At 35.3% G+C, this 20800-nt stretch overlaps 7 protein-coding genes across 9 annotated transcripts; 4 read left to right on the forward strand and 3 right to left on the reverse strand.

Moving 5' to 3' along the window:
- The first annotated feature begins 5694 nt into the window (after positions 1-5694).
- On the forward strand, positions 5695-7439 carry LOC106438652 (UDP-D-xylose:L-fucose alpha-1,3-D-xylosyltransferase MGP4-like). The gene is made up of 4 exons (XM_013879896.3): positions 5695-6263; positions 6599-6760; positions 6842-7057; positions 7117-7439. Exons 1-4 carry the CDS (start codon positions 5808-5810, stop codon positions 7327-7329), a joined length of 1047 nt encoding a protein of 348 aa, XP_013735350.2. The 5' UTR covers positions 5695-5807; the 3' UTR covers positions 7330-7439.
- LOC106438650 (nitrogen regulatory protein P-II homolog) lies at positions 7386-9239 on the reverse strand. The gene is made up of 7 exons (XM_013879895.3): positions 8952-9239; positions 8832-8877; positions 8707-8734; positions 8094-8181; positions 7943-8010; positions 7798-7867; positions 7386-7711 (listed from the first exon to the last, which is right to left on the reverse strand). Exons 1-7 carry the CDS (start codon positions 9148-9150, stop codon positions 7620-7622), a joined length of 591 nt encoding a protein of 196 aa, XP_013735349.2. The 5' UTR covers positions 9151-9239; the 3' UTR covers positions 7386-7619.
- A 493-nt stretch (positions 9240-9732) lies between these two features.
- LOC106438648 lies at positions 9733-11152 on the forward strand. The gene is made up of 3 exons (XM_013879893.3): positions 9733-9933; positions 10035-10109; positions 10602-11152. The coding sequence occupies exons 1-3, from the start codon at positions 9802-9804 to the stop codon at positions 10761-10763; spliced, it is 369 nt and encodes a 122-aa protein (XP_013735347.2). The 5' UTR covers positions 9733-9801; the 3' UTR covers positions 10764-11152.
- LOC106438649 (protein NIM1-INTERACTING 1-like) lies at positions 10795-11311 on the reverse strand. The gene has a single exon (XM_013879894.3). The coding sequence runs from the start codon at positions 11294-11296 to the stop codon at positions 10880-10882; it is 417 nt and encodes a 138-aa protein (XP_013735348.3). The 5' UTR covers positions 11297-11311; the 3' UTR covers positions 10795-10879.
- A 229-nt stretch (positions 11312-11540) lies between these two features.
- LOC106442005 (polygalacturonase At1g48100) lies at positions 11541-15585 on the reverse strand. 2 transcript variants are annotated; one of them, XM_022716195.2, is made up of 6 exons: positions 14184-15585; positions 13923-14090; positions 13680-13727; positions 13384-13591; positions 13221-13305; positions 11541-12882 (listed from the first exon to the last, which is right to left on the reverse strand). In XM_022716195.2, exons 1-6 carry the CDS (start codon positions 14622-14624, stop codon positions 12372-12374), a joined length of 1461 nt encoding a protein of 486 aa, XP_022571916.2. In that variant the 5' UTR covers positions 14625-15585; the 3' UTR covers positions 11541-12371. The 2 variants fall into 2 exon arrangements, with proteins under 2 accessions (XP_022571916.2, XP_022571915.2); XM_022716194.2 differs by having other exon boundaries at positions 13923-15585.
- A 242-nt stretch (positions 15586-15827) lies between these two features.
- LOC125574840 (tRNA:m(4)X modification enzyme TRM13-like) lies at positions 15828-18001 on the forward strand. Of its 2 annotated transcripts, none has more exons than XM_048776123.1 (8): positions 15828-15995; positions 16071-16136; positions 16212-16532; positions 16620-16857; positions 16933-16990; positions 17076-17162; positions 17260-17370; positions 17460-18001. In XM_048776123.1, the coding sequence occupies exons 1-8, from the start codon at positions 15910-15912 to the stop codon at positions 17840-17842; spliced, it is 1350 nt and encodes a 449-aa protein (XP_048632080.1). In that variant the 5' UTR covers positions 15828-15909; the 3' UTR covers positions 17843-18001. The 2 variants fall into 2 exon arrangements, with proteins under 2 accessions (XP_048632080.1, XP_013735346.2); XM_013879892.3 differs by having other exon boundaries at positions 17115-17162.
- Positions 18002-18118: 117 nt separating this feature from the next.
- LOC106438646 lies at positions 18119-20767 on the forward strand. Its single transcript, XM_048776121.1, has one exon. It carries the CDS (start codon positions 18721-18723, stop codon positions 20671-20673), a length of 1953 nt encoding a protein of 650 aa, XP_048632078.1. The 5' UTR covers positions 18119-18720; the 3' UTR covers positions 20674-20767.
- Positions 20768-20800: the final 33 nt, after the last annotated feature.

Below are 20800 nucleotides of genomic sequence, written 5' to 3' on the forward strand. Positions count from 1 at the left end.
ATATTGCATTATATTTATTTTTATTAGTTGCATGTATTTTTCTATATTATCTTGGATTTCCGATATATCTTCTTAATATTTGTATAATTTGATATGTTTTTTTCTGAAAACATAAATAGGAAAGTGTTGTCAGTTCAACATTACATAAATGAACATACATGATAATTTTAAAAGCTCATGCATATATATGAATATTTACAAAAACTACTTTGTAATACTTTATTAGTATATATTTTTCATATGTTCTTTAGTTTCTAGCCGTTTGTATTTTGTATGCATAAATATTAATTAGAATACTACTCTAAATGATATTTTGATAAATTAATTAAACCTCTCTTTTAATATAAAATTTGGATAGATTAAGTTACTCCTTTTTTGATATACTGAATTGCATATATTAATTTTATCAAATGAATGACAACCACTTTTTAGTTCTAATTATGCTAAAACCAAATAATTTTTTTATTTCAATAAGTTTGGCTAATATTTTTAAATTTTAATATATATATATATATATACATTTTAAGTTTTATATAATCAGTATTTTAATATTTATTTTGAAAAAAACTAAGTAATGACGGGTATAATATTGCATAAACTAATATGACCGTTAATCATTTTAAATATCATGCACAAAAATAATATTTTAAATAAATAAATTATAAGATTTAGTTAATTTATTTTTCATTTGATTATAAATTCCAAGTCTTATATAATATTTAGTTATTTAATATTTTCTAACTAAGACATACTTATTTTCTGAATTTATCATGTTAGATCATCAGTTTATTCTATTAAAATATATGTATGTTTTCTTAATCATTTGATCAAAATTATATTCATGGTAAAATAATATTATTTTATCTTTTGAAAAGAAATATCTATTTTTGTGAAATTATGTTTTCATAGATATAAATGTGTGTATTTTCAGGCTTATAGATATTTCCTTTTTCAGTGTGCTTTTTATTATGTAAAATAATATCTTTATAGATATTTCCTTTTATTATTTATGTGGTTTTGTAAAATAAAAGTAAATTAAAAATTAATTGAGCTAAAGGAAACAAAATAGTTATAATAATGACAATTATGTATGATGTTTATATTCATTGGAAATAACTTTGTAAATTACTCGTGAATACGATACGTAAGAAATTGATTTTCCAATTAGTATTATCTAGATCTTGGGTCACTAGAAAAATAAATGATATTATAGTTACTATTAATAACCTTGGGTAACTAAACAAGGTCGCCGGTATTTGTCTTCTTTTTGGAATATATAAAATATTAATATATTTTCCGTTCTATCTTTTTTTTTGCTTTCAACCACAAATATCTATCATATCTTAATAGTTAAATATGATGATTAATTATATTAATATATTATATCAAATATTTTTTATATCTAAAATTTATTTAAGTAAGAGGTTCTAGAATGGATTTTATATGTATATATCTTTGTTTAAGTGATCTTATATGTATATATTTTTGTTTCTAATACATAAAGTACAAAAATGAAAAAATAAGTAATTTTTTAGTAAAGCCTTAGTAAATTTTTAGTAAAACTTTAGAACTTTATAGTAAAACTTTAGTAAATTTTATTCAATAGATTTCATTACTAAAATATAGATCTACTAATTTAAATAAAATAATTTATTCTGTAAAAATAATATTGTCCTACTTGAAACAAGTAAGCAATCATTTAATTGTTGTCAATTGTTATTATTTTTGTGAATCACTGTTTGATAAACTTTTTAGTTAGATATATGAAAGGCAAATTTTTAAAAAACTTGCTTACATGTTATCATCACATTCATTTCGTTATGCGCTGTCTGACTAGCTCTATCTGATCGGTTTCTTTTCCAAGACGAAAAAATAGATGCCTACTCCAATCAGAATACCAAGAGCCAGAGCCCCAAAACCACCAGAAAGTACCCAAGCGAGTGTATGATTATCTCTCCGAAACTCTGGATTCCCTTTAGTATCTGGAATAAGTGTCTTGAAATGAGGACCTCTCCCATGTAGGTGATTGTGAGAAAGATACAGACTCCTAATCAGTTTCACCCTGGTGAGCTCATAGAGAATGTGGTACCAGTAAGAAAGTTGCAGGAAAGATCCAGCGCATACAATGAAGTAAGATCCGCAAACCGTTTGGAGATACTACTCATCAAGTTCATGGATGTGAGTACGATATAATCGATTTGACCTTCCGCTCCCTTTCCAACTCTGAGCAAGTAACGGGTTGTAGCCAAAATCTCCCATAACCGAAAGCAGAACATCAACTCTGCTATCAGTACTGCTTCCTGGACTAGAATGGGCCTTCACCACAGCCAGAAAGCTGAATCACGCAGCAATACACACCAGTCTCCTCAACTGTAATCCTGCAAATTAAACAGAATCCAATATCAGCTTCCATTTGGTTCCTCTATCTATAGAATCTATAACAATTTCCTCGGTAAAAAAGGAGATATTGATGGTGGAACTACAAAGGTAGCTATCAAGAGAGCTAACCATATGTCTGAGCAAGGTGTACATGAGTTTCAGAGAGAGATTAAGATGCTTTTGAAGTTAAGACATTGTCACCTTGTTTCTTTGATTGTATATTTTTTTCATCGCCAAATATTCGTCGTAAATCATCGTTGTTATACGCTTATTTTCTTGTAGTGTTAAAACTAAACTTTATTCCATAAAAGTAAAAAATATGCATATGAATTAAGGGTTTATAGCATTATTATATCTAAGTGATATAATAAAAATAGTCACAACAATTTACTGGATTGTGCACATAAGTTAGATTGACATATAATATTTAAGTATATCTTTTAACAAAAATAGATTGTATATAAATTCATTATAATTATACTCCCTCCATTTCTTAATAAGTGTCACTTTGATATTTTCACATATATTACAAAAGTGAATGAAATGTATTTAAATTGTTACTTATTACACATATTCGATCAATAGTATTTGAGATAAATAAAATTATTTTGTAAAATCAATGCAGTTTGTAATTAATTTCAGTTGAAAGTAAATATAATTTGCATTTGAATTCTAAAGAAATACTTTTTGTGTAACAAGAAAAAAAACGTTTGAATGACATTTATTATAAAATAGAGGGAGTATAATTTTAGTAACTTAAGTTTTCATAAAAAATTAAACTAAGTTATTGATATATATATATATACTATGTGCGGATGAAAACTCTAGTATAAGTAAAATCTCAATAACTCAATCAAATGTTAACCCATTTAATATATGAAGATTTTTCACCAAAATTATATATATATATATATATATATATATCCCTATTTACAGATTTTAGATAAATCATAACAACACCTTGTCTCCAACTCTATTCATCTTCCTAACCACGCGTCTGTGGTCTGGTGGTCAAGGCGTTCTGTGGATCTTTAAGGGACCCGAGTTCGAATCGCACCATAGCAGATTTTCACGCGTGTGGGCCAGCCACCGGGACTTTCACATTCTCTCTCCGGAAAATAGTTTACCATTTTTTTCTATTTATCTTCCTGGTGCAACAATGGAAAAGCAAAAGCTTTTCTCTTCGGCCTCTGTAGCTTGAATACACAGAATACAATCGTAATCCAATACTTAATAATACGATCTCCAATTCCAAAGCAACAAGAAATCCAAATACAAAGTTCTTCGATAAACTAAGAATCACTACGCTCTCATGACAGAACATAGGAGAAGGTTATTATGGACAAATATCTCATATTAGTAGTTAAGAGAATCATTAATAATATATAAGATTGATGGGTCAATCCACTTATTATCAATTGGTTTTAGATTGGAAGTCCATCTAACTTAACATGGTATCAGAGCCAAATCCAAACAATTCAACCCGATCTATTATCGATTCAGTCCAAAGTCGATCCATCGATTATTGCCCAAACATTTCGAGACTGATGCTCAGAGAGCCATCATCTCGAGGGTGTGCGTATGTTAGAGGGTGTGCGTATGTTAAGGATAAAGGTTTCACACTTCTACAAATCTTAGCATAAAAACTTATCGAAATGTAAACAACAACTTTTAATTCAAATTCAAAATATCTCAACCACAAAGCCTCTGCATCAACCGGCGACTTTGCTGTCTTCCTGTTGTTCCAAACCCTCTGGCTCACCAAGAGGTTTTGACTTTCCTGTTTCTTCAATCCTCAGCATGGATTCCTCTGCTTTATAAGCAAACGACCCATTGCCTTTATCCTTTGTTCTCTTTCTAAAGTAGACTCTCTAGAACGTATCAGTCTACCTCTTTAGTCTGCACCAACTCCTGCTTCCTCTTTAAATCATAGTGATTTTTGTATGTTAATGGTTTCTTTACACAAACTCATTCTATTTAAGGAAAATTTGGAAAAAAATACACTTAGATCAGATTATATTTTGCAAACTACACCATCTTTTTATTTTTTTTGAAAACTGCATTTATTCATAAGTGAAATTACTAAATTGTCCAAATTTAATTTTTACATTATCCATATCTAATTTAATATTTTATTTTAAAACAGAAGATACATGTTTAGAAAGAAAATTAACTTTTTTACTAACACTCATACTTATTTTTAATACATAATATAAAATTGAAAATTAGCTCCACTAATTAGTAACTACTTCTTGATCAACCACATTTTTGTTCATAGAATAGAACCTTTCAAAAATAAAATCTTGATCAACCACATTTTTGTTCATAGAATTGAAACTTTCAAAAAATAAAAACTGTCTATCACTTTACCAAATAAATGATCTCCTATTCTAAGGATTTTTGCTTCTTTTAATATACCGACATAGACACATTAAAAAATCCAAACAAATTGCTAATATTTTATCTAACCAAAAAACAACAAGAATCCAGACCATTATTTTAAAAAGTCAAAGAGTGTATCATCTAGAAAAGAAATGATATTCTGAGAACTTTGTTCACATGAGTACAGAGGAACTTTTACATATATTTGACATATTTTTATCATTTTAGAAGTGTTTAAATTGTCTGTTTTTCTGATGTGAAAAAGGATGAATTGCTAAAATAAAGAGATTCAATCATTTTTTTCTGCTGCAAAACAGGAAATATAGTATCAACTTCAAAATAACAACAAAGATCACAAAAAATCCTTACAAAAAATAATCATTGAGAATAATCAAGTATTATAAACTTACTTTGATTTTAAATTAATTACTAGAATTTTTAATTCTAATCAACATTAGGACAAAAATGTCTTATTATGTACAAGAAAGTGTAGTTTTCAAAAATAAAAAAAATTAAATGCATTTTTCAAAATTTAATTCATAAATAGGTTATTTTCAAGAATCCATCACACAGAAAAAATTACGTGAAAAAAGATATACAATTAATATAAAACGCAGTATTCAGCAATTTTCATATTAAAGGATAGAATTGATGTGAAAAAGTCCGTTAAGAGCATGAAAATGAAATGTGTAGCCTATTATTTTCCTCATTAACTACGTGAAATCTTTTAAGACGTAAATTGAAATGCTAACTTTATCAAGCAACAATTTATTTTTGAAAACATACAACAACTGAAGTAGCATATCTACACATATTTAGAATAAGATCCTTTCTGTTGTCATATGTCTTTACCTTAGTTTTAGTCATCTATAAAGTCTAAATTGTGTATATAAGGTAAAATCTTAATCACTGAATCAAATAAGAAACTTCCTTAATTAATATTGTATGATGTTTTACCAAATTTTTATATACTCCCCTATTTGAAGATTTTAGACAAATCAGAACAACACCTTGTCTCCAACTCTATTCATCTTTGTGGTGCAACAATGGAAAAGCAAAGGCTTTTCTCTTCGGCCTCCCCTCTTTCTTATTCTTCAAACTCCATCCTCAGCCGCAACAGTCTCCTCCTCCTAATCACTCTCCTCGTTATCCTCGGTGTGTTCTTACCCTGGGCAGGATCTCCCTTGTTCCTGTTTCCAAATACGTACTCTCCTTCTTCTTCTTCTTCGTTGCCCTCCAAATGGGATGACTATTCCCTCGCTAAAGCCACCAAGTTCGTCGCTAAGAATGGCACTTTGATCGTATGCACCGTAAGCTATCCCTTCTTTCCTTTCCTCAACAACTGGTTGATCAGCGTTTCTAGGCAGAAGCATCAGGACAAGGTTCTCGTGATCGCTGAGGATTACGCTACTCTTTACAAAGTCAACTCCAAGTGGCCTGGCCATGCCGTTCTTATTCCTCCAGCTCTTGACTCTCAAACCGCACACAACTTCGGTTCCCAGGTATAGTTTCACCATCACTAGATAGGCCCATGCATATTATATACTAGTGTTGTATGAGAATATAACATTTCGGGAGTTTCGATTGATGAAACATGAATAATATATAAGGGACTTGAACCAATCTGTTTATAAACAGTTAGTTTTAAGCTGGAAGCCAACAAATTTAACATTTCATTTAGTCCCTTTAAACTTTGTAATAAGATTCTAATAAAACATGGTCAACGTGAGTAGCAGTAGCTAACCCTTTTGTTTACTGATTTTTTTTTACTGAAGTGTAAACAAGATAAGCTTTAGTAAACGTATCTTGTTTACTGATTTTATTTGTATCTGATTAGGGTTTCTTCAACTTGACATCTCGGAGACCAGAACATCTCTTGCAACTTTTGGAGCTAGGCTATAATGTTATGAACAACGATGTTGATATGGTCTGGTTACAAGATCCATTTCCGTATCTAGAGGGAAGCCACGACGTGTACTTCATGGATGACAAAACTACAGTATGTGATACGTGCACAATCTCCTTGCCATGTTCTGCGATTTGCTTAGGATCTCATTCTTTGGTTGGTTTTGGTGTTTAGATTAAGCCTTTGAGCCACTCTCATGATCTACCACCTTCGGCTAGAAACGGAAGGACTAATATATGTAGCTGCATGATATTCTTACGTCCCACTAATGGTGCAAAGCTTCTTATGAAGCAATGGATTAAGGAACTTCATGCACAGCCTTGGTCTAAATCAAATAAAGGAAATGATCAGCCTGGTTTTAACTGGGCACTTGGCAAAACAGCTCATCAGGTATGAATGTTCTTTTAACTCTTTTGTGATCTTGTGTCAACTACTCTCGTGTTATGTAGGTGGATGTCTACTTGCTTTCTCAAGCAGCTTTCCCGACAGGAGGAGTGTACTTCAGGAATAAGACATGGGTTAAAGAGACAAAGGGAAAACATGTCATAATCCACAACAACTACATTGTTGGTTTTAACAACAAGATGAAACGTTTCCGCCAGTTTGGTCTATGGCTAGTGGATGACCATGCTCTTGAGTCCCCCTTGGGAAAATTAGAGTAGATTTGAATGGTTCTTGTTATGTGTGAATTTTATATGACTTTTTGAAACATGAAAAAAACAGAACATGGTACAATGATAACATAAATAAGGAACAGAGTGTTAACTCATAATCAGACAAGAAGATGAAAAAGGGACTAGATGCTTTTATTAGGAACAGAGTTTCGATGTCTGAGAACCAAGACAGATGTTTAAACACACATCTTGATCAACTCAACAACAAACAGGAAACTAAACACTCCATTTCATTTTATTATTACCAGAGAGCCATTCTTGAGAGCTCTAGTTTGTTCCTATGATGACGAAAGCATGTCACCAGTCATCTTCTCTGCTTGTTCTCCACGCTCACCTGTCCGAACCCTTATGACATCTGACACAGGCAAAACTAAAAATACAACCAAACAAGAAAACAATCACATTCTGAGTAAACTTTATTGTCATGTATAAACATAAAGTGATGGTTATAGTTACCGAATATTTTGCCATCACCGATCTCTCCTGTCCTTGCACCATCGATTATGGTGTTGATTACAGACTCCACCTACAACAAGAAGAACATAAATGGGTATGGACTTTGAAGAAATTTTGGTTTTATTTAAATCATAATACTACGTACTTGTTCTTTCTTAACAACGATCTCCATCTTAACTTTAGCAACGAACTTGTCTTCAGAGAACTCAGACCCTGCAAAACTCAAAACAACTTGTATCACATTTTTGGCAGTAAGAAGAAATCAGTGAACCTGTTCCTTGAACTCAATAACTTACCACCATGTCTCTCTTTGGACCCTCCTTGTGCACCAAACCCTCGGACATCAGAAACGGTAACACCTCGAATCCCAATTTTCAATAGAGCCTTGAGTAATTATGCAAACAGAGAAAGTCAAGATCTCAGTTGGATTTTCACAAGTAGTTAATACTAATCTGTATGTTAAAAACAAGTATCTACAATAATGTGAGACCCCTTAGAACATTCACATTGGTGAGTCTTTCGGAGTCTCTCACCAATTATATTAATATTTAATTAAAAAATCTAAAAACAAAAAAAGCTGAGAGCCTATGCCAAAATCACTTTTACATGAGTCTCTCAGCTTTTCTAAGAGATTCATTAATCGAATATTAACACAATTAGTGAAAGACTGGTGAGAGACTCACCGATGCGGATGGCCTAAGCCGTTTTCACAAATCAAACACTAGAGCAAGAAGACATGACACCAGTCCTATGGAGAGTTCAGCTACATGTATGGTTTGATCTTTGCATGCATTGATATGAACTTCTACTCTATACTTATTTCATGCCAAAGTGTGACACTTTTTGATGCAGACTATCAAATAATTAATAAAGTCAGATCTTTTTCACATATCAAAGTAGCTTTCTTACCGATGAAACATGTTGGATCCTCCATGGCCTTTTTTAACATTCACACATGACAAATGACAATGAAGAAAATGAGTTAGTTATAACCGTTTCTCAGACATATAGACGACAAAGACTTCCAAGCTTACCTGACAATTGCTTCCACCTTGTAAAACTTTGAGTCTGGAATATAATCTACAAAAAGAAAAAGAAAAAATGCTATGAACACACACAGAGAAAGCTCAGAGATTCGTCATTGTTGGGCTTACCATAAGAGCCTTGAGCTCTAACGAGATGGGAAACGCGAGCCTTGGTCGGCGGTTTCGCGACCAGATCGAGGGAAGACGGTGGGGAATGTCGGAATCCAGAAGATATCGAGATGCAGTCGGAGAAGGAAATGCTGTTCTTACGATTGAAATGGAAACGGAGAGGAGTTGCAGAGATGGGATTCGCTATTGAAGCGGACATGATTGTTTGTTGGGAGTAGGCTTTGAGAGTTTTTCTCCTTACCAAACTGATTTTCGACCGTGGAAATAAGCGGAGGAATATGGAAAGGAACTTCGAAGTTGACGAAGAGCCGGTTTAGCTTATTACCGGCTGGGTTACGTATTGAAATCGAGGAAGAATCGGTTTAGCTATTACCGGTTTAGCTCCAACCAACATGACATCATAAACAAACATCCAATTCTATAACCAAATAGTATAGCATACCATACCACAACATTATTCACAATAGTAAACATTAATTATTATTTTTATATTTAAATTCTAGTTTTTAGTTATTTATGAATATTTTGATTATAAATATTTTACAAATAAATTTTAATATTATAATAAACAAATTTGATATTTTAGTTAAATAAAATAAAATAAAATTAAATATGAAATATTAAAATTAATATTTTAACATTAAAGAAGTTTTAGAATTGCTCTAAATTGAAAAAGCGGTTTACCTGATACCGGTTTGGTTACAAATCTAAGTTGAGGAAGAGTCGGTTTAGCTGATACTGGTTTATTGAATCGCGGTCTCGATCAAATAAATCCCTTTTTGTTTTCATCGTCAAGTTTCGAGGTTTTCTATATCTTCTTGGCAAATACAGTACGGTGAAAGAAAACAAAATGGCTGAACAAGATTTTATATACAGAATCAGTACGGATCAAGAGTGGCAAGAGTTTCAGAAGAAGGGATCTTCTTTTGGTGGAGAGCTCGATAAGTCAACTGGTTGTTTTCATCTCAGCAAACTCGAGCAGGTCTCTCTCTCTCATAAAGATCTCCACTTTTTTCATATGGGTGTCAAAAAAGTCAATACTTTTATGATGATAATGGCTTCTCCGATTCGATTTTTTCCCAGGTGCAAATGACATTGCAGAACTTCTTCTTAAATGCCAAGGAGGATCTTTACCTTCTTCAAATCGACCCTAACAAGGTTTATTTATGATGATGTTTGACTCTATATATATACGCATACCATTTAATATGACACATACATACATGTGGTTGATCATTTGGTATTAAAGAATCGTTTGTCTTGGTGAGTGGTTGATCTATAAAACGTTAGTTTCTAGTGTAGATGCGCAATTAATCTTCCTAAGGCTGTCTTTGTCATCGTGTATGAGTTTACTCCGTGGTGATGCTAGAAATTAGTTATGTCTGTCTCTTTGGCATTCACGTGCGGTTCGGTTCGTACCAGAGTCGGTGTTTGTTTTCGCATGTCTTAAGCATCATCTTAAGACTAACATTGTTGTAAACTTCTTATTCATGTCTTAAGCTTGATCTTAGGATGGAAAGGACAATAAGTACATTATAGGGGCTGAGAAGACGATGAACCAATAGTGTCACAGATCCTTAAGACCGTGTGTGGAATGGCATGAAACTAAAGAGATTAATCTTGTTTTTGTTTCATGTGTACAAATTGCAGCTGAGAGATGGATTAATCTATGAAGCAGTGGATGAAGTGAACAGCTTCCCTCACTTCTACGGTCCAGACAGAACATTCATTCCACTTCCTCTAGATTCTGTCGTCAAAGCTGAGAAGCTAACATTCACAAATGGCAAATTCACCTGCAGCTTCTTGACTTGATGAATCCCTTATATATATATATATATATATATATATAATCAGTTCACTATTTATGTATTGCATTGTAACAATTTAAAAATTCACCAAACAAAAAAAACAGAGAATTGTTATTATTATTACAATGCGAGATTAAGATCTAAAACATTCTCTTCTCTTGTCTCCTCCTCTGTTTCTTCTTCTTGTTTCTCCTCCTCAGTTGAGACAATTGGCTCTAAGTTTAAGTCTATACAGTGAGAGAAATCCTCGGGGCGGAAAACAGGAGGAGCAATGCCGGATTTTTCTCCGTTGTCGGATCTCTTGGTCGGATTCGGAGCAGTTTCGCCGGAATCTTCGATTAGCTCTTGTCGTCTTCGTTTTCTAGCTTCCTGGTAGTTTCTTATGAGATTGAAGAACATCTCCATCTTCTTGTCTTCGTCTTCTTCTGGTTCATCGATCTCGTTGATTCTCTTGTTCTCTTCTTCTGTCTCTTTGTTCCTTATCGCCATTCGAAAGGGGAAGAGAATGGTGTGGTTTGGGGTTTCGAGGAGAAGCATTTATTGTGAGTGAGAGGATGATACCAGGTAATGAGGCTTTTTTTGTTCAAAAGACTAAATTGCCCTTTATTACTTATTTCGAGGACTATTGACAGTTTAACACAATAGTCAAAATTAATACGCGATAAATATTTTATATAATTTTTAGTACCTTTTTTTTAATTTCATAATAATCGTTCACAATATACTTTTGTTAAAAGGTTAATAATCAAACCACATAACATAGTTTTTCAAATTTAAAAGATTTCATTGTCGAGTTTGGCTTGACTAAAATTTATAGATTTATGAAATCAAATTAATTATCAACGTAAAACAATGTCAATGAATTAAAAAGTACTTATCAAAATAAGTTATATATAGGCATAAACCAAGTAGATGATAATTTGCTAAAAAACTAATTTAGAAAAAAAATAAATTCGTCGATTATAAATCCAAATCTTGTCAGAAATAAATTTATCATGTGTTTATCAAGATGAAGATGAGATTATATTTTACATTTTATAAAAAAAAATCAGGATCAGATTAATTATCGATATTGTTTACATTGGAGTTTGACAGAACTAGGGGATGTAATTAAAAAAATCAAAAAGTTATACGCAATGTATTTTGTACTAATTTAATAAAAGTCCGGTATAAACTATTCAAATCTCAACCTAAAGGTTCTCGAATTTTTTATTTTACTAACGTGAAAAACGTGACCAGGGGCAAGAAAGTCAAAAAGATTATTCCTCTTAGTCTTAAACAAAGTACTATTTTAACACCTCACCAAGTCACACACACGTCATATTTATTAATTTATATTTCAAAAAAAAAATCATTCGTCTGAAGAAAGACAATCGAACTTGATTTGTTAGTTATGCGTCAATGCGTGTTTACTTTTTGTTTGATTGCGAGTCTTGCTTGAGAATGATTTGATCTAGCGTATCAGATTGAATGCTATATTCTATAGTTCAAACTTAAACATTGCAAGTTGAATTCAACTCGCTGAAAACGTCAAAGCGCATAACAACATCAAAAGCTGGACATAGTCTATTTCACCAGCTTCTACTCATATAACAATCAAAACTGAATCAAATCACCGTGCTCCACACTCTCCTAAAAGACCACCTAACAGTAAGGTCGAAGGATTCGATTTGAGACACGAAATCGAAGGAACAGATAACTCATCCACAACCCCGTACGCATTCCAACAGAACGGATCCACAACCATTTCACCTTTTGAAGGCACCAAATCAATATCCGAAAGAGTCAAATTTACGCATGGTACGTTGTTGCTACATCCAAAATGCATAGGAGGACTACGTCTATCGTATGTCCCTTTTATACTTTGATATACTACATCATTCACAAAAACCGCATTTGTTTTGTTAGGACAGTTTTTGCTCGTGCAATAGTACTGATCGATAATTATTGGATTTCGGACATTATCCATTTGGATATTGTCGAACGTTACACCAGAAACGGACCCGGATCCACCTTGCCATGTCTTGATCCGTACACCATTGTCGGAAAACTTGATGAACGAATCTCTAACCGTAATATTGGAGACGCATGCACGTGAGTTTTGGTTGCCTAAACTTCCAATGCTACATAAAACATAATTATGTTAAATCATTATATTGAGACATTATATAGAGAAAATGTTTAAAGTGTATAACATTTAAAAAAAAAAATCATCATAAAATCAGTATTCAAGATTTTTTTTTTTGAAAATAGCATTCATTTTGCAAGATAAAAAATAATAAACTACTAATTTTTAAACTCTAATTTCACCCATCCCATAAATACTAAACTTTAGACTCTGATCATAAATCCTAAACCTAAATATTACTAAAAAGTCTTTCAAAATTTTAACAAATGTTATTTTGGAAAAATTTCTCCATTATATAAAATTGAATTACAATAATGAGTAACTTTTCTTTACCTAATTCCATGACCGCCAGGTCCGCAAGTGAGATTCAGTATATCGATATTGTATGATCCAGATCCAATGGAGACACAATCATCTCCTGAGGAAAGTTTTTAAGAATCTTTAGTGTGTTGACACTATATATGATAAGATAGCTATGTGTACGTTGAATATATACCGTTGGAGATAACCGAGTTATGAATCTCAACGGAGTTGGAGTTCTCGATGTGGATGCCGTCAGTGTTGGGACTTGACGGTGGAGATGTGATTCGAAGGGAGTTTATGTGAACTTCATGACATCCGTCGAATGTCATATGAAACTGCGGGCTATTTTTAATAGTCACACCTTGCATACTTAGATTTGAGCTCATGAAAAACCTCAAAGCCTGTCCACACCAAAATTGTTACATACATTATTTTAAAATTTGTAAAATTAAGAAAAATGTCTTTTAAGTATTTAATGTGTTTACTTACGGCAGGGCTTTCACATGGACCAGTAAGTGCAGTCGTTTTGTTGACATTCTGTTTGAACATAACAAGTATTAAGATTCATAGGTTATACATATTTACGTTACATTTCATTATCGGATGTTTTTTGTTGTTTTAAAATAGTAAATTTGCATGAAGTTCAAATTAAAACGTAACATGATATATATAGTTTTATATCAATCTTTCTAAATTACTTTTTTTGTAATAATTGGATTGAAAAATGTTTACCCGGTGAGGTTTGCATGGAAGATCCCACCATTTTTGTCCGCGACCGTCGATAACTCCGTTGCCTATTAGAGCCATTCCTTTGATTCGATAAAAGACGAGCCATTGTCTTTTGTTGAAACCACTCGGCCACGATTCTGGTCCATCCCGTGGCACGATGGTCCCATCGACCTTATTAATTAAATGAAAACCACCAGAAATTAAACAATATTTGATAATCTTGTAGAAATTGAAATGACTTTGATATTTGAAAAAAAAAAATACTTGGAAGTATTGGTAAGAGCGACAAGGACCGGTGAAAATAGTGGAATGGATCACGAAAGTGAAACCGAAAGGTACAAGCAATATGGAGACAGTGTTGTTGTCCTCGTCGTTGCTACAAGCTGAATCCCAAGCTGTCTTGAACGCATCAGTGTCGTCTGTGATACCGTCCCCGATCGCACCATAGTTTCTCACATCGTGGACTACTTCTTGGGCGAGATCTTGGCAAGGAGATGGAGGCTGTGACAGGTCATCAGGGTCTGGAGAAATAGATGGAGGCTGAGATTGAGAGAAGGACGAATACGGTGGCTCTGGATATGAGTTGGGATTGTGTATGTCGTTGTAATAATGTAGTCTTGCTTCGGTTCCATAAGAGAATAGAGAGGATGTAATTAGAATTAGTGTAGTGAAACGTAGAAACGGATCACGGGAAATTTTTAACATTGTAGATTTAATTAGGATTAACAAACTTTCTGTAATGTGATTATTCTCTCCTTTTGTTATTTTGGAAATAATTTGCAGCAGAATACAGATGTTTGGTTGCAAACATATACTGATATTTGAATTTTTATTTGAAAAAGAAAATTTTTTTTCTTCTAAATCTTAGTTAATTATTTATAAATAATGCTGATAAGCTTATCTGTATTTAGGGACAGCTCAGAGTACATATGTGGATATCTCATGTTCCTGACAAAACCCTTATTTGTTGGAAAATCATTTGCCATAAAGTAAACTGTATTTTACAGATACTATTGAATAATGCTCCTATTTAGACATTATAATATCGTTTGCAACTTAAAGATTTGACTAAGTTGAATTATTTCATGTGCTCATATATTATAGCAGAAGATTGTGATTTGTGAAGGGTACCAATTCACGTGCAAACGATTCTACTATTGTGATTGTGATTTTGTTTCATCTTTACAATATGTATATACATTGAATATGTAAGATATTGCATGTTTATTTTCTGGCCACATATGTATTTAGGATTCTTGGTCTTGGAATCATTTGTTGCATCCCCACTACATGTTCTCATTTTGTGGGCTCTTTCAAGATTAGATGATTGAATCTGATTTTTATTTGATTGATGAAATTGATTTTTTTTTTAAATAACATATTATTTCTATATTAATTTAGGAAATTATGTTTGTTCAGTCCCTATATAAATTATGTATATTTTGTGTTTATTATAATGAGAGTATAATAAAAGAAATTTTAAAAAAGCCTTCAAAAAAATAAATATTTTTTTTTTTTTGCAGAAAGACTTAAATACGTAAGTGGCAGAGTAACCTCGATGACACGATATTACCAGAAGATATAAGTTGATTACATTTTACTCTCTAAATCATCGAATATTTATACAGTTCGCAGGTTGGAATAAAGAATGCTTACTATTGCAAATGGTATAAGTAGCAGCGAGATTTCGTACGCAAAGGTAAGCTGCAAACTTAGCAAAAGAAGAACTCAGAAATGATAAAATGATATCAAACAATGGAAACTCACTTCTACTACACATGATGAAGGCCCGAGCGGGAAGAACCGAACAGTGCCCATGTACATAAAAAAGAAGCAAGACCTTCACATCAAGCATGGTTCAAGAGAAGAACTCATTGATTTAAAATATAAATGGGCCGAGAAAGCCTTAATGGGTAGAAAATGAAGCCCACCTTGGGTAGAAAACCTCCTCGTCTCTCTCTAGCTCGAGCTGAGCAAAAGCTCGCTGAGAATGGCGGCGAGAAGTGGCAGTCGATGCAATTTCTGGCTTCCGAAGAAGAAAAGATCATGCGCCAATACTCGAATCGAGAGCTCCCTGTAAGTCCATGTTACTCTGAAGTGAAAAGTTTCGTTTTTTTTTATTTCTTCTAATTTTTCAATTACTTCAAACAGGTTTTGTGGAAACCATAGCCAGAGATCGGATGGTCAGTGGCTTCCATGCCCTATTGATCCTTCTCAGTGAGTTCAGTTTACTTTTCTTTTTAATTTTCAATTATTTTAGTGTATCAACGGTTTGATTTGGTGTTTTATCAGCTCTGTGTTGCAGGAGAATCTCGAAAGTCATGTAAAGAGATGTCCTTTGTTGAAACAGAACGTTGCATTGTCTGGTCAAGTGTTTTATCAAAAGGGTATTAATGCCGGAAACCAAGAAGAAGAAGAAGAAAATATAGGTTCTTGTTACTCTGTTGTTACATCAGAGATGAAGAGGAGTCTGGTCTATGGTATGAGTGTTTCCACGTTTCATCAGCTTGTTAAGAAGATTGAGGAGGTTCATGGGGGTATATGTAATGATATAGAAGATTCGCATTTGTCACCTGAAGCTTGTAACATATGGTTTAACAAGGAGATAGATAGGTAATAATGGTTGAGAAGTTTGTAGCTTTTGTTCTTGGAGAAGTTTCTTTTCTTTTTGCTGATGGGTTGTGATTGTTGTTGGTGCAGGAAGTTACCGTTTCAAGAGAAACATGTTTTGCAACAAGGTTCTATTCTGGGTAATTTGGAAAAGATTGGTGCATTGAAGAGGTGTAACACAAATGTTGAATGTTCCGAGAAAGATGAAGATAGTGTGCCTGCGGTTGTTGAATTTGGAGCTGGGAGAGGATACTTAACGCAGATGCTAGCTGATTGCTACGGCGTCAAGAAAGTGTATTTAGTTGAGAGGAAGTCTTATAAGCTTAAGGTTTGTTTAGCTTCCTTGTTTATGTTCACTCCGTTAACTTATTTTCTCAAACTGCATTGCTTTTACTACTTGTAGGCTGATAGGTCACTGAGGCAAAAGGAGAACTTGGTATTAGAGCGTATGAGAATCGACAGTAAGGCTTCTTTGAACCTAGTACCTTTTTTCTTGTTTTACCTGTTCCTGGTTTTGTAACCTTTTTGTGTGTGTGTGTGTTTCAGTTGAAGATTTGAACCTTAACGCAGTCGAATCATTACAAGGTGTTCCTTATGTGGCTGTTGGGAAACATCTATGTGGTCCTGCAACAGGTGACAAACACTACATGCTTCTCTCTTAGATCCTACAGTATTTTTGATCTCCACTTCATAATGAGTGTCTGTATTTGCTAATGTGTGTGATGATTAGATTTGAGCTTAAGATGTTGTCTATCTAGACAAGATGGTGAAAGCCCAGTTCTAAGAGGTCTCGCTATTGCGACTTGTTGCCATCATCTTTGCCAATGGAAAAGCTATATAAGTAAGCTCACTGTCACTGCTTCTTCTTTGGTCTGTAGAGCTCATCCAGTAATATAAGAACTTTGTTCTGTTTTTTTTTTGTTCTCACAGATAAAGAATATATCATTGGCATGGGGATTTCTAAAGACGAGTTCCATGCCTTGACTTGGTTCACTAGCTGGGCAGTAGATGATGATCATGGTTCCAAAGTTCCCGGTGTTGAAGGCATTGACCTTATTGCTTCAAAGGAGGAGGAAGACGGAGACAAGGTGGAAGATGATTCTTTGAGCAGCGTTGAGGAAGTTGTGAAGAAGATGAAGCCCATGGAAAGGGCTTTTTTAGGGTTTAAGTGCAAGCAGATTATTGATGCAGGGAGGATGAAGTGGGTTAAGAAGCATGAGTTAGATTCAAAGCTTGTGAAATATATTCCGGCAAGCATCTCACCGGAGAACACTTTACTGGTCGCCGGAAAGCTAAGTCCGGTTCTTGCTTGACCGTGTATTGTTGATGGTGACACAATATTTAATATTTGGTTGGTGAAGACTAGTAGATTAGTTACTGTAGTTGAATTGAAGTCATCAATTTTGATTCATAAACTTATGTGCTTGTTGTTATCTAAACCGAATCTTTAAAGAAATGATGGGTTCATATTACTCTTTAGCTAGTGTGACGAGTTAAATAAAAACTTATGCAACGAGTTAAACTCCAAATGCTTATTCGTAATTTGTATCAACTTTTGTAATTAGAAAATAAATGATACGAAGGTTTCAGCTAAAAATGTGTCAATCAAGTGAACTGTCATTTTACATTTACTGTTGTTACTATATACAAAGAGAAAAATACACTCTAAAATTTACTTAAGAGATATTTAAGTAAAATATGTTTTACTCTAGTTTATTTCTTCTTTCCTCCCACGTCTTTTTACTTTCCTCAAGGTGCTTAGCATTTTTCTAAGTACTGATGTACCACTCGACCACACGATTGTGTAGTTATAATATAATTGGAGGATAAAGGTTTCGAATATTTACTTACTTGCCAATCACAAACCGAAGTGAAAAATATTTACCAATCAGAATCTGTAAAAATATCCAGCCGCCGTATGAGACCAATCAATCCATCATCTGTTAAGCACCAAAAACTAGTTTCCTCACCATCTCTACTCTTCTACATACACAAATGTCTTCTGCATCGATTTTCCACGTATTTTAATTTTAAGGATAAAGATCCTAACCGAGACTGCAACGTCATTACACACGTACGGATCATTAATGTTCCGTTCACACACAGTCAAACACTTCCACGTCATCAATCCTCGCTATAAATACGCCACTCGCTTACCACCACCGATTCATCAAATCTTACAGTCATAGCAATGGACACTCCAAGTGGCACTATCATCTTCACCACCGTTGGTCGCACTCACTACGGCTTTGACGTTTTCTCTCTCCACATCGCCTCCTCCGTCGAACGCCGTTTAACAGACGGAGTTTCCGTCAACTTCAACGCTCAGTTCGCTGACGACAACGGTAATGATATTGTGTACGTTTCGGAACGAGCTGGATCTGCCAGGATTTTCAGAACCCGACCCGGGAACTCCAAACCCGAGCAGCTTCCCGGAGCTCCGGAAAGCTTCTTCCACGACCGTCCAATCATCACTCAAGACAACACTCTCTACTTCATCTCCGCTCACGAGCAGCCTGATCGTCACTTCAAGAACTGGACAGCGCTTTACTCCGTGAACCCCAACAGCCAAGAGAAAGAAGTGACACGTGTCACTCCACCAGACACCGCCGACTTTAGCCCTGCAATTTCTAAATCGGGAAAGTATTTCGCCGTGGCGTCGTACGGATCTCGCTCCTGGGGCGGCGAGTTTCACGAGATCAACACTGACATCGTTGTCTTCAAAGCATCTGAGCCGGAGACGAGAGTGGTTGTCTGCGAACACGGCGGATGGCCGACTTGGTCCGGCGACTCAACCGTCTTCTTCCACCGCCAAGCTGACGACGGATGGTGGAGCATTTTCCGGTTCGATATACCGGAGAATCTCAATCTCTCTCCGGTCGAACCGGTCCGAGTCACTCCACCTGGACTCCACTGCTTCACTCCTGCAGCTTTCCACGACGGAAAACGAATCGCCGTCGCAACTCGCCGCCGCGGCGTCAACCACCGTCACATCGAGATCTTCGACCTCGAGCACAAAACGTTTCAGGCGGTTACTGAGCCACTCAACCCGAGCTTCCACCATTACAACCCCTTCGTCTCTGCTAACTCCGAGTTCCTCGGCTACCACCGATTCCGCGGCGAGTCGACTCAAGGCGAGTCAACCGTCCCGAACCTCGAATCCATCGTCTCGCCAATCAAAACGCTCCGTTTGATCAGATTAAACGGATCGTTCCCGTCGTCATCCCCTGAGGGAGACCTGATCGCGCTGAACTCGGACTTCGACATCAACGGTGGGATCAAAGTCGCGAGATCCGACGGTTCAAAACGATGGACGTTGATCAAAGACCGCACAGCGTTCTACAACTCGTGGAGCCCCACGGAGCGCCACGTCATCTACGCATCTCTCGGTCCTATCTTCCGTCCCGCGAGAATCGCGGTTCAGATCGCTCGGATTCAATTCTCACCGTCGGATCTAATCGACGATAGAGAGGAGGTTCCGTGCGAAGTGAAGTTTCTCACTCTAGATAACACCGGGAACAACGCCTTCCCGTCTTGCTCTCCCGACGGCAAGTCCGTCGTGTTCCGATCCGGCCGATCAGGTCACAAGAATCTCTACATTTTGGATGCCGTTAACGGAGAGTCTGAAGGCGGAGAGGGGATACGGCGGTTGACGGAGGGGCCATGGATCGACACTATGCCTTGCTGGTCTCCTAAAGGAGATCTCATCGGATTCTCGTCGAACCGGCACGATCCGTCGAACGACGCCGCGTTTGGAGCTTACGTGGTGAGGCCCGACGGTTCTGGCTTGAGGAGGATCGAAATCGCGGGGCCCGAGGGGTCGGAGGAAGTGGCGAGGGAGAGGGTGAATCACGTGAGTTTTAACAAGGATGGTGATTGGTTAGTTTTCACGGCGAATCTCGGTGGTATTACGGCGGAGCCGGTGGCGATTCCGAATCAGTTTCAGCCGTACGGAGATTTGTACGTTGTGAAGTTGGACGGAACTGGGTTGAGGAGGCTGACGTGGAATGGGTATGAAGATGGGACTCCGACGTGGCATACTGTGGATGATTTGGGTCTGAGTGGGTTGAGTTTGAATGGTCAAGATGGAGACAAGCTTGAAGGTCAGTTTGAGGAGCCCTTGTGGATTACTTGCCACATCTGAATCTTTTTATCATAATAAAATCTCATCCATTGGAGAGAATACGTATGTAATATACTTTTCATCGAATAAAACATGTTAAATGGGTTTGCATTAATTTAAATGTCGTAAATTGACTGGTCACAATTTC

The sequence above is a fragment of the Brassica napus genome, chromosome A3 (genome assembly GCF_020379485.1).
Source record: "Brassica napus cultivar Da-Ae chromosome A3, Da-Ae, whole genome shotgun sequence".
Classification (NCBI taxonomy): domain Eukaryota; kingdom Viridiplantae; phylum Streptophyta; class Magnoliopsida; order Brassicales; family Brassicaceae; genus Brassica; species Brassica napus.

Excerpts from the sequence above, each read along its gene's own strand:
- LOC106438652 (XM_013879896.3), top strand. The coding sequence starts at position 5,808 with ATGGAAAAGCAAAGGCTTTTCTCTTCGGCCTCCCCTCTTTCTTATTCT. Across the intron at positions 6,264-6,598 it reads CACACAACTTCGGTTCCCAG|GGTTTCTTCAACTTGACATC; the intron begins GTATAGTTTCAC and ends GTATCTGATTAG. Across the intron at positions 6,761-6,841 it reads TCATGGATGACAAAACTACA|ATTAAGCCTTTGAGCCACTC; the intron begins GTATGTGATACG and ends TTTGGTGTTTAG.
- LOC106438650 (XM_013879895.3), bottom strand. The coding sequence starts at position 9,150 with ATGTCCGCTTCAATAGCGAATCCCATCTCTGCAACTCCTCTCCGTTTC. Across the intron at positions 8,878-8,951 it reads TAGAGCTCAAGGCTCTTATG|ATTATATTCCAGACTCAAAG; the intron begins GTAAGCCCAACA and ends TTCTTTTTGTAG. Across the intron at positions 7,712-7,797 it reads CGGTGATGGCAAAATATTCG|TTTTGCCTGTGTCAGATGTC; the intron begins GTAACTATAACC and ends TTGTATTTTTAG.
- LOC106438648 (XM_013879893.3), top strand. The coding sequence starts at position 9,802 with ATGGCTGAACAAGATTTTATATACAGAATCAGTACGGATCAAGAGTGG. Across the intron at positions 9,934-10,034 it reads ATCTCAGCAAACTCGAGCAG|GTGCAAATGACATTGCAGAA; the intron begins GTCTCTCTCTCT and ends ATTTTTTCCCAG. Across the intron at positions 10,110-10,601 it reads TTCAAATCGACCCTAACAAG|CTGAGAGATGGATTAATCTA; the intron begins GTTTATTTATGA and ends TACAAATTGCAG.
- LOC106438649 (XM_013879894.3), bottom strand. The coding sequence starts at position 11,296 with ATGCTTCTCCTCGAAACCCCAAACCACACCATTCTCTTCCCCTTTCGA.
- LOC106442005 (XM_022716194.2), bottom strand. The coding sequence starts at position 14,624 with ATGTTAAAAATTTCCCGTGATCCGTTTCTACGTTTCACTACACTAATT. Across the intron at positions 13,592-13,679 it reads GTCCATGTGAAAGCCCTGCC|GCTTTGAGGTTTTTCATGAG; the intron begins GTAAGTAAACAC and ends TGGTGTGGACAG. Across the intron at positions 12,883-13,220 it reads CCTGGCGGTCATGGAATTAG|CATTGGAAGTTTAGGCAACC; the intron begins GTAAAGAAAAGT and ends TGTTTTATGTAG.
- LOC125574840 (XM_048776123.1), top strand. The coding sequence starts at position 15,910 with ATGGCGGCGAGAAGTGGCAGTCGATGCAATTTCTGGCTTCCGAAGAAG. Across the intron at positions 15,996-16,070 it reads ACTCGAATCGAGAGCTCCCT|GTTTTGTGGAAACCATAGCC; the intron begins GTAAGTCCATGT and ends TACTTCAAACAG. Across the intron at positions 17,371-17,459 it reads CCAATGGAAAAGCTATATAA|ATAAAGAATATATCATTGGC; the intron begins GTAAGCTCACTG and ends TTGTTCTCACAG.
- LOC106438646 (XM_048776121.1), top strand. The coding sequence starts at position 18,721 with ATGGACACTCCAAGTGGCACTATCATCTTCACCACCGTTGGTCGCACT.